The 17,217-nt window shown below is 29.4% G+C and overlaps 2 protein-coding genes across 2 annotated transcripts in view; one reads left to right on the top strand and one right to left on the bottom strand.

Annotated features, from left to right (window-relative positions):
- The window catches only part of LOC126844894 (uncharacterized), a 136,663-nt gene that overhangs the window by 68,699 nt on the left and 50,747 nt on the right, over positions 1 to 17,217 (bottom strand). The window lies entirely within an intron of this gene.
- Positions 12,216 to 13,385, top strand: LOC126844798 (repetitive organellar protein-like). The gene has a single exon (XM_050583210.1). It carries the CDS (start codon positions 12,216 to 12,218, stop codon positions 13,383 to 13,385), a length of 1,170 nt encoding a protein of 389 aa, XP_050439167.1.

The following is a 17,217-nucleotide window of genomic DNA, read 5'->3' as shown; positions in this document are numbered from 1 at the left end:
TGAACAACGTTACAAGGACAATTTACGTTAACAATTAAAAACATATTATTTTTTTACGACAGAACCTAATCGAGGGGGATAAAATAAATCAAGCGTGTAAGTAAAGTTGTTATAACTCAAGTTATTTTAAGATCTGTTACTATAAGATTTATAAAAACAAAAATACTAGCATATTAAGAATTGTATAAAATGTTATCCTTTTATATTAAGATCAAAAGCGATGACGTCTATACGATCAATTATTATTATATTATATTTTTTATCTGTTAGATAATTATTAAATACCGCCTTATACACTCCTGTTGTGTGGCCAAGTAACGTCAATCCAATATGAATGTGGTATTCGAGTATTTAACAAAATGTCTCTCAATTGCTCAAACCTTAACATAAAAGATAATATTATACTTGTTTTAAATAAAAAGAAAAATTACTAGGAATGAAATGGTGTGGTTTTCAGATTGTTTTTAAAATAGCAGTATATAGAAAACAGTTTTATTTCAGTTTTATACAGTTTAGGGTGTGTAATCATAGTAAAGCTACATGTTTATGTGTTCGTTATTTGTTGTTTAAACCTAACATGCGTGCTTAAATAATAAGAGTTTTTTTATACACTATGCCTCTAATAAAAATTACACTTATTACATAAAGAAATTGGTTCAGCGGATTAAAAGATATCGTGGGCTCAGACACAAAAAAATGTAAAAGAAAGTTTAAAGACATCTTTGTAAAAACAATGCATGAAAGCAAAGAGATTAACGCTAACAAAAAATGTTTGTTTTTTATGCTCGCAAATAACAATAAGTGTAATAAATAATGTGTTACGAAATCTAAAAACTATTTTCTGTATATCAACTCGATTGATCCGACAAACATAAATTGCAAAAGACTTTAAAGTTTCATAAAATGATCAATACTGCTAAATAAAAAATATACTTAAAAAAATTTTAATTAAAGCTGGTAAGACTTAAGTAAATAATGTTTACAGTAAAAAAATAAACAATGTTGAAATAATAATACTAGCGATTAACACTTGCGTGTAATTTCTTACAAGTTACATATTTTGATACCAGCTTCGATACAGGCCGGATGACTTTACTAATAAAAAAAAAACAAAATGAGAGATTTCAAAGACACATAATGACTTATACCTACATAATAACATTTATGTAATCCGTTTGCAAGCGTCCGTTTCGACGTAGTGACGGAATTACTGTTGAGTACAATACGAGAATAAATTACCGACGTAGTAGTAAATCTGTAATCTGTAAAGGTTCTCAACTTAGGATTTGCCGGAAGATGAAGGTTCGATAAGACAGGCGGGCACCTATATAACACTAAAAGCAACACTATTCAAAATAAGTTAGCGCTGCCTGGGCTGATAGGATACTTGAACGTCACGGTTGAGATGCTCTCGTATAATCGTATATGTTGTTGAGCTCTTCAAGCGTATTTGCGGTAAGAATATAATATATATATACATACATATATTGTATGTATACATATTACTAATGCAAGGCCCGGCATCTCTTGCACTTACGAGTTTTTATCTAGCCATTTTATCTACAAAATTGCTATAGTCAATCTATAAATAATTGAGTTACATTTTTAAAGGATACGAAAAATTAATTTTTTTATGTATTTTTGTTTTTAAATCTTAAATTGTGCAATTTAATTAAACGTTTATGATATTTACTGCATTTTTTAAATTGTGTCTAGATTTTCATTCTTATTTACAGTCATTTATTTATAAGGCGCTTTTATGCTAAGACATTGAATCATTTATTTATACTTTATAAGAATTAATATTATTGTTTTATTTTTATATTTATTTATATACAATTTTTATATTTAATTTATTATACCCGTTTAACATCTAAACTTAACAGTAACATATGTCTGATAAGTGATAAAAATCACTGTATCATTAGGAACCCGTATGATGTGCAGTCCACTTTAATCGTATTAGTAAAAGTTTACACCTTCCCTTTCAAAATCGAGATAACCAGTCAAAAAAGTTACCACATATTGCTTTAACTTATAATTTATATGGATAACAATGACAAAAAGTAATTATAGACAGACTATTAACCTTATTCTTATCCATGACAATATTAAAGATGTATTTTTTAAAAGTATTTTTGTAAATAATTTTTAATCAGCTAGTATAATTAATGTTGTGTAGATTACTGATTACTCTCAAATCAAAATTTTTATAAAACTTAAACCTTAAATAGAAAACCCTTAAAATAAATATATATATATAAATTATATTACACTACTATAATATTATATGTTCACGTGTTATATTACTATTTTATTTTTAAGATTGCAATCTAAAACCAATAAAACTTAACCGTGGACAATATCTTAATGTGGTCAAAAAGTTTCGCCAAGAAAATACTCTTGACAACGTATTCCCCTGCGGTCGCTATGCTATACGTTATGTGTGTGTAATGTGTTAGGTTCTTTCAATGCGTTTCTAAAAATCGAAAAAAGTGTGTTTTGACATTTTTAATATAAGCGCCAAAAAAGTAATAACAAACTGTTGAAAAGTTTTGATACGCTAAGGGCAGTGTCGGGTGTATAAGTTTTGTAGCCAACACACGTAATAACATTTTGTTGTTGTCTCCCATTGTATTACACTCAGGCGTTTGCACACAAAATATACTTACTCACAATTTTGTTTTACTTTTTTAAACAATAATGATTTTATATTTGTAAAGTATTTACGGCACAACGACCAGATATTACAAAATATTACACACGCGGTCTAAAACAAATTGAAAACTTGATATCATCAAATATATACACTTAAAGTTGTCCACACAAGGTATTGAAGTACATTGATACAGTATTAGATAAAAATATTATTATAATTATTATTGAGCCAAAAAAATAGTTTGAAGTAGGTTGGAGTTTGGGTTTTGTTTAAATTATATGTTGATTAATCGAGATAAGCCTTCGCGTAGAAATTTAAAATGTACATTATGTATTACTGTTAAAATTACATTTCTTGGAGGTAGCTATTAAGTCATTCACGAGAAACGCAGCAATATAAATTAAACGCTAAGCTACCCGGAAGATGAATCAAACGATGCTTCTTCCTACTATAATTTATCTCTATTACCCAAATATTAAAACGAAGAAAAACTAAGCATCTTATTGTTAACTGAACAATTTATTTTGTTCTCAAAAATCTCACGACAGGGATTCTAAATAATATAAGCAAGCTGAATTCAATATAGTGACTACGGTATGATTGTGCTAGAGTATTAATATTTTGTCATAAACTTTTTGTATTTATCACGTACTACAGACTATGTTACTCTATAATAAACATATAAATAATTACCAAAAAAAAAAACTAAAGTCGACTATACAAATAAATATATACATATATATATATATATATATATATATATTGTTTCTTCACAGCAATCAATGTCATTTTCAAAAATAAATACCAAAACCGACAAATTCCCCCTTTTGCAGACGGTTTTCTGTATATAATGCAGTACACAAAACATGAAAACCTCAGTTGAAATTCTTCAACAGACGCTTATCTTTTAAAGTCATGGTCTACTGAAAGTTTCAACTTTCCCTCAACAAAAAGCCAATGCATTATTTTTTACGATAATTCAGTAACAAACTTCTAACTATACCTCAAAAAACTCCCAAGTTCCTATCGGCAACACCCTTCGTATACTTGGAAGATTAAATGCTTTTTTAGCTTCGACAGTAAACATATATGTACTACTCACATAAAGAAACTAAAAATATCGTGCTAAAAACGTGGAATGTATTTATTATAAACACTCAGTTATATTTTACTTACTTACTTACTTACTGAACTTATTTATAAATCTTTAATTACCGGCCACAAATGTATAACACTGGCAATAAAAGATCTCTGCAAATCCACGATGAAGTAATCTAATAGGCACCTATAGAACAAACCTTGTAGAAAATATATTATATTATACTAGAGAAATACCTCTTCTACACAAAATAGATAAAGGTTCATTTAAATTACGAGTAAATGGTATTAAAAGAAAAACCACAACAAAACACATTAGGTAAAACCCCAATTTTCTAAACAAGTTTTCATCACCCAGCAAAGGAATATCGTCTATTTAAGGTGGATACTTAAAATTGATTTAAAAAATCAATAATAACATTTTAATTGAAATTAAATAGCAAGTATCATATAATATACAAAAACACTAAAAAACATGAACTTACTCAAATTGCAAGTATATACACGATTAAAAGTTATACAATCAATGATGAAATTAAACTAGGCAACATGTTATACACAAACTATATTTTAATCGCACTAGCTCAGCACTATTCCTACGTTTCATAACCCATTTCCCTCGAGTTAATTTACTCAAAATATCAGAATTAAAAAAATATTTATATTTATATGGGTTGACAAAATAAATTATAAAAAATCTTAATAAAAGCTCTCCAGCTGTATAAATCAAACTCAATAAATCTTCTTATACAATAATTATTACTGTATTTAGTTTAAAATAACGTTGTCCTATAACTTATGCAATTGAAGTCTTGTTACTAAGTTATTTGATATTTGTATCATGTATGCAAGATATTCCACGACTCAATTTAATTATCAAAATGTAAAAACATTAGTACAAATTTCATAGGACTTGAATACAATAGATAAATCCATGTATATTTTGTTTATCACTGTAAAAACAATTCGAGTCACTTCATTTAAAACGATTTACTTTACAAACATCTATAATATAGAATTGAGATACTTGTTCAGTAGTTATATTGCATTAAACCATTGGTATATTATTGTTTTCATTATTACCCAACTACGTTCATTTCCGTTAGCGACCTTACTAACCCCTATCCAATATATCCTCTCCCAAATCTCTGCTACTTTACAAATCTACAACAGAGGGTCACACATAAACTACTTACCAGATATTTATTTCTTTATTTGACCATTCTAGATACACAGCCATACTAACTTTCGCATTTCTACAACACTCCTTTTTTTTGTTATAATTTCTTAACTTTGTAAACAAAATGCAAGCCATTTAAAATCTAACAATAGCTATTGAAGTGGTTTAATTTAAACCACTCGACACAGATTTAATTTGTCTGTAATTCTCGTTTTGCACGGGGTTGCGTTCCACTACAGTTTCTTGCACAACTATGCATGAAATAATTGCACTTGACTTTTGTCGCTTTCAAACTGGAGTTTTCTGATAAACCCACCCGGCATTCTGTCACCTGACGAAATAATTATATACTTGCTCGTCCAGATGAAAGCGTCGGAGTTGCAATCCCTAAAGTTTCAGTGACGCCCCCAATCCACCAATTAATGTAGCTGTTCAAAGAAATCATAATTATACCTACCTAAACTTGGGCGCAAGAAGTTTTTGTATTTTTTAAGAAATTGATTCTTGACTAAAAACTTTGTGTAACAAATCACAAAATGGTTGAAAATACATTGCGTCACTGTTATAGAAAAAAATGTATAGCCTCTGCGGCTTGCTTATGTAAGACCGACGATTTTTCAGTTTAACCAACGAACGTCTAGAAACAAATATTGTTATTGCATTTTTAAACTGACGCATTAATGCTCAAATCTAAAAACTTATTAATAAGCTAACAGGTCGAAGTTCTAACTTCGAATCCGTTAATTTAACTTAGATAAAATTGTGTGTTGTTTTAGTTTTGCAGAGAGAAAGAATAAGAGAGAGAGAGAGACAACTCGAATTTGATATTTATGCAATTTAATCGCCATTAATCCGTGCCGCATACAGACTTATTTTTTAAGTATATTTTTCTACTATTTGGACTTCTTCTTCTTCTTCTTGAGCTTTTACGGTCCTTGAAGGACTTTTGCTGCCTCTTCTACATTCCTCCATCTATCTCTATCAACGCTGTCTGCTATTGTCACTCCCTGGGTGCACTTGTTGAGATCATCGTTGACCCTGTCTGTCCAGCGCTGCCTAGGGCGACCCCTAGGTCTTTTTCCATTTATCCTTCCTTCCAGAGCCTACTATTTGGACTACACAAATAAATATTGTTGACTAAGCAACACTATTGATTGAAACACAATTCATACATAAAATTTGCAAAAATAGCAAAATTTATCTGTGTCGCAATGTTACCGTCTGTCATCGTTATTAACAGATTCACTGCTTTAAAGAGACGCTGAGAAAAAATATGTTTCATCTTTATGTGTGAATAAACTGTTCAAAAAATGTATACCTAGAAGTATAGCAAACGCCACTATATTTTAAATAACCATTGACATGCTGAAGTAGGAAACGATATCGCAACGGCAATTGCCATAATATTTAAAACCATCACACACAAAAAAGACTTGTGATTTTTCTTGTAAGATAACATAGCGCTTGACGATCACTTAGTTAGTTTTTCAATTGAATAGGTATACAGTTAATTGCAGTATAAGCGGACAATTGCGATAGCGAGAATTTACAAAATCAAAGGCAGTTGGCTTTATCGACCATCAGAACCAGAATTGTATGCACGTCAACCATATTACTAAAGAGCCAAATGTTAAAACTCGAATAAAAGACATAATTTGTTTTGCAGATGTGAGTTAAAAAAGTTCTGTTAGGCGATTTAATATACAATTCGAAAACGAATTTGGCCGGAAATATCTAAGTGTTTATCGTGCCTTGCACCTGCTTATTCTCTGTCAATAACATAAGGAATGTCAAACATATCACGCTTCACCTCTGAACATAACATTATTTATGCATTTAAATAAAGAAACGTTCGTCGAAAATGAGTGCACAATTTAAAAAATGTCAACCCCGGAAAAATTAGAAAATAATTTGTTATATCGCATGTACCATAAAACTCATAACTCGTACTTGTTTACTTTATACCATTTTTATTATAATATTATGTTGTACCTTGGTAAAATATTTGTTACGTTTTGGAAACAAAAAAAAACACAGCGTCGTATGACTCGCGCAGTTTAATATATTCGAAAAAAAAAATAAAAACTGTATGGTGAGTCAAGGGATGGAATTTTTAATAAAAAATTTGTTAAAATAAAAAACTGTATGATGAGCCAAAGAATAGTATTTCAATCAAAATTGTTGAACGGGTTTTTTTTTTATTTTCAAAACAAATTTACCGAAACGTCAAAGTACAAGAGAGTTAAAAACCCTCTAACGCTTATAAGGCTTTTTTGATAATAATATCGCGTTAAAGAATACACATACGCACTAATGCAGAATTGGTAAAATAATCTCAAGGGATGCACGAGACGAAACTCTTAAAATTATTACTACAGTTAATATTACTCTATTAGTAATCCAGCGTTATGAAATTATCTTAACACGGATGTTTAATTTTAACGTTTATTATTTTACATTTTTTTTTATTTCAAGCGGTTTGTTATGTAAGCCATTAATTATTATATTATACGTATCCCTCAATATATTTAGTACAATATTGTATTAAGAAATTTCACTAATTGTAAGACTGTTAACATTTACAGCTAGTCTATTATCTATGTATAGTTTTTCCTGCGGCTTTTTTATTCGCTTTTTGTGGTCAATTATATATATTTAACGTTATTATTATTTAAGCTTCGTTGAGGATACAAAATAATTACAACAATTCTAACCGAGTGTAAGTTAACACGATCTCTCTAGAATCGCTTGAACGGTTCGGTTGATGCGAGCGTATCGTCAAACGTCAACGCTAATTGGATACAGATTTTGTGTAATAATTATTTATAAATCAGGTCTTGAGTATTTACACTCACGGTTGAAATTTAATTGTCACAGCCGTGCACATTAAAATTCATAAGAACACATTACCGGGTATTTGCCATAAACGAATATTGGTAAATAGGTGCTTAAAACGCATACTTAGGTGAATAAATAAAAATGAGCAAGATAAATTATTTCTCAACACAAACCACAGACTGAAATAAAGCGTTTTTAACGAAATTAGCGTTATGACTTATTCAACATTTTGCTGCATTCAAAACAAAGACCGTCAAAGTTTTCCTTATTAGCGTAGTAGCAGTATTCATTTTTTAGCTTCTATGCGGAGCTGAGAAGATACTATTTTTACAACGACATTGACTTTCCATTGTTTTTTCTTTTTAAATATATTTTAAATAATATGTTTGTATTTGGACAATATCTTCAGCTTTTAAACCACTGAACTGTAATCATACCAAAAAGATACTTTAATGTGCCAAAATATTTTAAAAGTTCATCCCTTCTCCTTTTAAAATCGAGAAAAACACCTTAAAAATGTACATATTTTTCAAATTAATACTGGGTACAGCGCCCTATAACTTTTTTAAAAATTACCGAATTTATACTATCCACTACATGGACAAACAAAAAAATATCATAAACGTTTTCCTTCAGAATGGCTGGGAATTGTTATTGTTATTTCGCTTCTACGAGTATAGTTTTGAATCAATGAGAATCACAATCTGTGTTATTGAAAAACATACATGATATAAGTAGGTTCTAAGTAAGTTTTTTTCCATTAGGTGTAAGGTGCTTCAAATGAGTTTATTTGTATTTTGTCGAATAAAAGAAGAAACTTCAACTGATTGAAAAATAACTAAAAAATAAGAATACTTTCAAACTTTATTTAGGTGTTCCATTCAGTTTAACTGTCCATTATTGACATTTCCAGTAGGTTGCGTAAAAACTAAACGATCAATTGACCTTTCAAACGTTAACATATTATTTTCCAATAAAAATATGTTACCCTGAAGGAAAACAACACAACTTATTGACTATCACTTAGGTACTATGATGTTTTATAGTTGATTTAAATAAAACATTTTAGTTTTTTAAGAGAACTTTATAATTATTTGAATTTTTTATTTAACACTTGAGACTTCATAAATACAATTCTTATAATATACAAAATGTGTCTTAACCTTTAAATTTATAATTGATTAAACTCAACAGTACCAACTATTATTACAGGTACTAATTTTAATAAGTCAACGACGTCAATGTTTTAACTGTAGACACAACGTTGCTCATAGAAGTGTTTATGCGTGTACACCGCTACATTGTATTTTTTCAATAGAGTTTGTAAAAATAAAAATAAAGAAGGTAATAGTGTCAAGATATTGAAGGTATTACGTCCGTTTTTGCAATTCGATACCGGTCTAGTCGTGTGAAAACTGTGGGAAATTATAGCCGTTTTCCCTCCGCGAGTCTCTAAAGTATGTCTAAAAACTACGAATTAATTAATTATTTAGCGAAAATGACACTGCTTTCTAATTACTCATCCTGTTTAATTACGAAGTCTCGAAATACACCCATAGTTAACCTCAGCACTTTCGATGTATTTGATTAATAATCACACGACCAGGAGCGTTGTGGGTTTATTAATTATTTTGTTGTTGTGCATTTTGGAGACATTTTTGATTGAATTGCAATGTCTTTTACAACATTTTTTTACCTTGAAGAACTACGCGACTTTGTGAAGTGCCCCACTATGTGATTTTTTATCCTTTAAAGGAGAAAACTGTATATATATATATTATATAGTATAGATAAATTGTGTACACTGTCCAGTATACTTATAGGTTTTATTATATTTGATTAGCTTTATCGTCAATTTTAATATCTATTAATAATAATAAATTATTTATTCACTCACCGTCCATCTACCCACCGGACGCGTTAAATTGACAGGTAGATTCGACACCATCTTGGATCCCTGATGAAAATTCCAGGATTTTTTATACATACAACATCTACTTTACGTTATATATTCATCGACTTTTAAGACAACGGTGCAAATGCGACCAGCTTTCAAAGTCTTTAAACGGGAAACAAGCGAAATAGATAAGATAATCGCTAAATAAATTATAAATCGTCCCTACGGAAAAAGTACATATTTAGCGTTTTTTTTTTATATGAGTGCTGTACAGGTTGAAGAAATTAAATCTGAAATAAAAAATAATTATTTTTACAACACAAGATCAAAAAAAAAATGTATAAACGACAAATGTGGAGCATAGTTACAGGTGAAACAATACGTACACGGTCGTTTAAAATTGATCTAAGTTTAGTTTAAATACTACACCAATATTATATACAAGATGAAAAAATGGAAACAATGGAAACATTTATTGTCCGATTTTACTTTCAAATTTAAAATTCTTTGTTCCTAGTCGTAGTACTAGGCAGTCTAATACTTTTTATCTGCCATTCCAGTCAACAAACTATAATATAAATGCTCCTGTGATTAGATGTATGAAATAAGTAAATAAGTATAATGTCGATATTTCACTATGTGTAACTATTGATGGATTTAATGTGTATTTGTATCGTTTCTTTTTAAACTGATGATCTGTATTTTAAAAATTGTATACTATAATAATTTTCATTAAAATTGAGCTACCCGCCAGTCAAAATAAATAAATAAATAAAGATTAGGAATTAAATTTAAGAATTATGTTTTTTTTTTAAATCTAGAAGAACACTTATATGTATAGCTATGTTTAAAACTAAGTTCCATTAGAACATGTATAAACAAACCAACTTTTTTTATAAAATTTCTAATGAAACTTATTAAGAACTAGTTGACTGCTCTTATGGAATTTTAAAATTTTTGTTTTATAGAGAACTTTTGTTTAGGTTTTTTTATAACTTTTTTGGTTTTTGAAAACTCTCTCGTACCCGGTTAAAAGCCGATAACTGAAATAAAAAAATCAATCAACTAACAGATTTTTCTCTAAATCATGTGATTGAAATTATTTTTTTACTAGACAGTCTACTATAATTTCTTTATATTCTATTCAGCAAATCGGTTCTTCAATAATATAATTTTAGTTTTAGTTTTATATATTGTTACTAACTAAGTATAGAGTGATCCATTTGACGTAAGTCAATGTCTCCGAAAATAATTACAATTTTATTGTTTTTTCTTAGAAAATATTTTTATTAATGGTATTGTACAATAACCAAAATTTTTTTTTTTTTGTATTTTCTAGAGCGCTGTTAACTTTTGTAACTTAAACAAAAACATGAAAGTAGTTTTTTTTTGATAAAAATAATTTTGTGAACACTTACTGGTTGAAACCTAGTATTTAATAATTACTTTTAAAATGATAATTGTTAAAAGTTTGGTGTCATATTATTTTTAACATTACTTATAATTTATTTTGTTTCAGAAAGTATTTATATTGTCTTCATTTAGCACTTATGCATTATATAGTGTTGATATAAATCTGTATCATGAAATCCATATTATGACCTTGTAAGTTGTAGTTATATGAAGATGTTTGTCCATACGTTTAAAAGGTGACGTAGTTCTAGCCATAGAAGACACCATTAAATTCCCTTCTCAGCTCTTAGTCTCAAGCTAGAGTGTGTACTTAATTTTATCTTTAAAACATCTGCACATTATAACAGAGACAGATAATTATTTTAAGATTGTAAGCAAACTGCTTTCAATAAAACTGGCCAAATAAATCCGAGGATTACATTTCTGATTACAATGACTCAATAATATGTGCTAATTCATGCTGACTTCTCTATAGAGTCTCATCGGAGCGTTCACTTTCAAACCCACTGTGTTGACTTTTAAATTTTAATTTGAAACCTTGAAATCAACAGCCTTGAGTTTAATTTATTGTATTATTTATTATTATTATACATACAATTGGCACTTAAAATCTTCAGTTACAACTCTAACTCACTGGATCGGATAACTAACGACTAGATATTCTGGCTAATTGTACTGTCACTATGTAAATGTCTCATTTATATAGATAATAATAAACAATGTTATATTGTCAAAATACACCTAGTAGAATTCGTTTTTGGACAATTCAAAATTTAACATCGGAACAATTGTTAAAAAAAAAAAATGATTTCGTCTGTGAGTTGTGTAAGTAGTTGTCTAATTATTAAATTTTAATTTAGGAAAAAAAAAATGACTAGTTGCTTGGTGTTTATTGATATTTGTAATTATAGAACAAAAGTGTATGTGGTGAGGCAACAAACAATGTAGGAGATTTAAAATATTACATAAGACGATTGGAAACAAAAGTATCGCTATTCGATGAGGTCGTGCAAGAAAAGGAAGAGATAAAAAAACAGTTGGGCGGCTTGTCTGCGTACATGGAAGACATAATAAAGAAACAAAAAGATATGTTTGTTCAGTTAACGAAAGGGCACGAGGAGTTGTGGTGCATGTATCAAAACACGGCAAGAGATTTGGATAGGCGTAAGTCCGAGATAACGGGTACTAATGCTGAACTTATAGCACTGAACGAAAAAAACATGAAACTCAACAACCGTGCAAAACACTTAATAAAACAAAACGAACACTTGGAAGAAAAAATGTTATTTCTAGAAAATAGATTATGCGAAGAATTGAATAATATAGACAAGTTAAAATGTAAAATCGAGAGTCAAAAGGCGTGCTTGGAACAGAAATCCGAAGAGAACAATAGGAACAAGCAAACGGCGGAAGAACAGAGAGAGCAACTAATAAATATACAATCGGATTTGAGAATATTAAACAGCAAGTTGGATTTAGAACGGGAAAACTACGTGCAATTGAAAAACGAAACCGCAATGATGAAAAAGAAAATTGTTAAAGAAAAGGAAACTTTGGAGTCGCAGATCGAAACGATGGAAAAAGAAAAAGTGGAGATGGAACACGTTTTTCTCGGGCAAAACTATAAAATACAGCAGCTGAACAAGAAAACGTTGGATCTGAAACAGCTCAAAGACGAACTGAAATGCACTCTGGAAAATGAAAGATCTCGAGCGGACGAGCACGTAGAAAATCTCCAGAAAGACAAATGTTGTTTAGAAGCTAAGGTGGAGGCGTTGAGTTGCCAAATGGATGTGTGTACCAAAGAGTCGGGACGGTTAAAATGCGAAAACGACAAAATGAACAAGGCCGTTAGAGATTTACAAAATACTTTAGAAGCGACGAATAAACGCAACGAAGCAAAAAGGCTGGCGGCTGACGAGGAAGTCCAGTCGATCTTCAACGAGAAGCACAAACTGCAATTTAAATTAGACTCAACGGTCAGGAAAATCTGTCGGCTAGAAGAGGACCTAACCAACACGAGACAGTTGTGCACGGATGAAACAGAAAACGTTTGCGAGCTAAAGAGGACCATTGCCGACCTGCAGTTCAGCCAAAAACTCATGTCCAACTCTATGAACGCCTGCCCCAACAAAAATATCGGAAACCAGCTGGCCGACTTCTGTAAAGTATTGGATACAATAACGGGTGACTGCAAAACACTCGACGATTGTTCCAAAGGAAAACCGAGGAACCTGGAACAGTTAGTCAAGGAGCTGGGCACGATCAGCGATTCATTAACACGGTCACCGCCCTGTTAATGCCCAATTAACGCGTAATAATTTAGAGTAAAACAAACGCAAATGCGCTTTAGGATTATAGAAAATTTTTTTTCAAAATGTTAATACTGCTCATAATTTAACAAACTGGATACATTATATATTATTATATTTTATGTATTAACAAATTCCGTATACGTTTTTAAAAAATGTCTGTATTGTCAATGGAAGTTTTAATACATTTTAAATATACTATTGGTCGGTATTGCATAAGTAATAAACTTCTATCATTTATAGACCGCATACTATGTCAGAGAAACAAAGTTTTTCTTTTGAATAAGTTTGGCATTTATTTTCCGATTTTCTGTAAGGTCTTCTAGTAGTAGTAGTTATGCACTTTAGAACATGACCGAATATTTTATCTAAATGAAGTACATCCGGTTTTTGGTTATTGCAAAATACAAGCCATAAATTATTATCTACAAATTTAATACACGATTGTAAATTTAAAAAGTACAATAAAATACTTAAGACTATTCTAGAAACACTATGTGTATTCTTTAAAAAGATACAGGAGTCAACACAGGATACTACTAGTACTACTACTGAGTTAATAATAGACAATAGTACTATGAATGAAGAAATTAGAAGAATGAATGTGGGAAATAAAATATTATAGTAGATCCAAAAATATATAATTTAAAAATATAATTTGAAAACTAATCCGTTAATTAGCTAACACTATTCAGCTCCACATCGAACCTACAATTAATTCACAACAATTATTATCATTTTTGTTTTTGAACTTGAAAATATGACACAAAAAATTATTCTATAATGCATGACGTTTATTCCGATACATCCTATATAAATATAATTATAATTGTTAATTATTATTATACAATAATTAATCGCAAAAACATTAAACATTTATACAGTAAACGTTCGACCTAGTTTATCGAGAAATACATGGAAATAATATCCAATATATTTATTAGAGAGTATTACATCAAAACGAATAATTTATACAAATTTATATTTATAATAATTATTTTTACTTTTATTAAAACTGTTTTAGCTTTTGTTTTTTAAACAATTTTTTTAGGTTCAGCTACTAAAGTCATTATCTTTTTTTGTTAGTGTTTTTGGTTGATTTGGGTTAGGATTTGGTTGGTAAGTGTGAAACACGGGTGAGGTGGGGTTCATGGCTTGGGCTGCCGCTAAAAGTCACGTGTGGTCACATCCGGGATCAAGTGGCAACGGACACAGCTTAACCTCAGGTGCTGAGTGACAATGCCCCGCAGAGATATGTTATTGTTTTTTTTTTTTTTTTGTGTCTGGACCCACGATATTTTATTAAATCGCCAATAAATTAAGACTACAGGGTACTTGAAAACAAAAAAAAATTTTAATCTACCCCTTCCTTTTTCAAGGGGACATGTTCCTCAGCTTAAAGTTACGGTGGCTTCTTTTAAATAGCCTAATTACTTCCAAAATTGTGCGAGATATTCTTTAGGTTATTCTTTATTACTGTCGACATACCGTAAACGTTGACAATCCAACATTTAAAAAAAAACCACTTTTCCACTAGAACAATGGAAACTTATTTCTTCGAGCGTAGAAATAAGGTTCTGAAAATTAGACTGAACATAATTCTAAAACGGGCTATAACATATGCAATTTTCTCAAAAGTCAGACTTTTTTTATATTTACAGGGTTAACTGAAAAAATTCATCGACTCGTGTCGTAATGAATTTCCAGATTGATATGTGTAAATATTTGTATTAAATTTTTACTTACGGTAAATGGTTAGAAACGGTAACACAATTTTAGAATAGGCAAACAAAGCACATTATTGTCTTAACTATGCTTTTATTGATATTAAGTACTTTTTTTAACATCAGCTACAAATTAGCGTCGAAACAATTATTTGAAAGTAATTTTATTACTAAAGACATTGTATTCCTGCATAGACATGCAACTTTCTTTGAATTCAATATGCTTCATACCTTAAAAAAATGTCAAGACGTATGTATTTGTTAGTTTATAGATATTGTTTGCAAGTTGGCCTGTTTTAAAAACTCGACCAACACTGTTAATGATAATGACAAAAATATTAAAATAAAACCTAGCCAATTTACACGAATATTATAACACAGTAGTCAGTATCGGTAAACGAGATAACACTATAACAGCTTAAATATACAAGTAACAAGTTAACCATTGATACTGAACAAGCACTTTTTAAAAATTATAATTTACCAACTTGCAATATTCTGCAAAACAAGTATGTTGCCAATGTCTAATAAGTAGTATGGCTGTTCCAATTTGCTGCTTTTGGGCTAAGTAATTGTATTAACGATATACTTAACAAAATATACCTAAGTGAAATTGGCATGTAATAAGATAAAGACATACAGTGTAGGACAATTGGTTGGAAACAGGTATAAATAGTTTTTACAGTGCGAGTTAAATTTTACAATAACTATTAATATACACGGAAATGGCCAAAAAAGAAAAAAAAAGTGTTTTAATAGTTGGTTATCAATGGGTTTAGAGGACTGTCACTGGTTTTAAAGCAACAACTGGTTTAGAAAAAGTAATAAAATTCATCGAAAGTGACATAATTACTTTCATTTAAAGCCGTTCGATATTATTATCTATAACTTTATTGTAAATAATAATCGTTGTCTTCGATTTTTATTTAACACTTGATATTTACAAGTACAGCATTGAAATTTAATTTCAAAAGACGTACAAAACAAACAAATGAAATTAAAACATTTAAAAACAGCAAACCTTGTAACAATTTAAGAGTTTAAAAGAACATATTATTAGAAACTTGGCTAGCTAGTAAAAAATCATCTTCGACCAAAGGTTAGGTTAATAAATATAATTATTTAATACAAAAACAAACATTATTTTAACTTAAAATAAAATTGTTTGATAGAATAATTGTTAAAACTTTTAGTATAATGTAAATACCAGAAGACACAATGCAGACTTTCATCCAACACATTTTCAACAAATAAATAATAATACATAATTATTTATTATATTACATTAAACTTATAATAAGTAGTCCACGATTGTGTCAGGTGTATAATTGTAACCATAATATTATAATTATTGACCAGTTTTAAATCTTGTCTCCAATTGTACTCCCGTTATTCTTATTAAATAATTCTAATCCGGTTTCACTAAATTTAACGTAGGTGGTTTGAATGACTAGGACTTTAATATAAACCACGGGACGTTTATAACCATTCTCTTAGTAAGATTTCATTTTAAGTATTTGAGGAAATTGTAAATAAACGGAGCAGATGTAAGTATAATTTTGTGAAACAAAAGTAATACGAATGGTAAAAGTATTAGTATTCATTCAAGCGCCAACTTTTGAAATTAATCATTTTAATTGCTTCCATTACAGCTAAAAATAAGTTTACTTAATTTTATAACAAACTTAATTTACCTTATAGCCTTTCGTTAAACAACAAAAAGTACCCACATTTAATATCCGTTGTTAAATTTTAACTTAAACGCAGTAATCGTTATTTATGAAGTTTGAAACTGACAATAATTGAATTATGAAGTTGAATTAAAACCACAATGTTATTTTAATTTGCATTGAGGTTTCTATTTAACATTGTTATGGTACATATTATAATTTATATAATTTTTTTTTTTTTATTAAAATAAAATACAATCTGTATAAAACATACAATAAGTATTTGAGATAAAATAATATATACATAACTTGAATAACTTGTGGAGAGACCGCCCAGTGGCGGAACTTCTCGTTTATATAATTAATTTTTATATTTTAAATTTGTATAAATAACATTAAGCGGTGAGCTCCACTAAGAATACTATG

Source organism: Adelges cooleyi, unplaced genomic scaffold (assembly GCF_023614345.1).
Source record: "Adelges cooleyi isolate 19-005CV unplaced genomic scaffold, UGA_ACOO_1.1 ACOO_flye_CR_arks_rails_tigmint_CR_PRNA_651, whole genome shotgun sequence".
NCBI classification, from domain to species: domain Eukaryota; kingdom Metazoa; phylum Arthropoda; class Insecta; order Hemiptera; family Adelgidae; genus Adelges; species Adelges cooleyi.
This window is presented reverse-complemented; position numbering and strand designations above follow the sequence as displayed.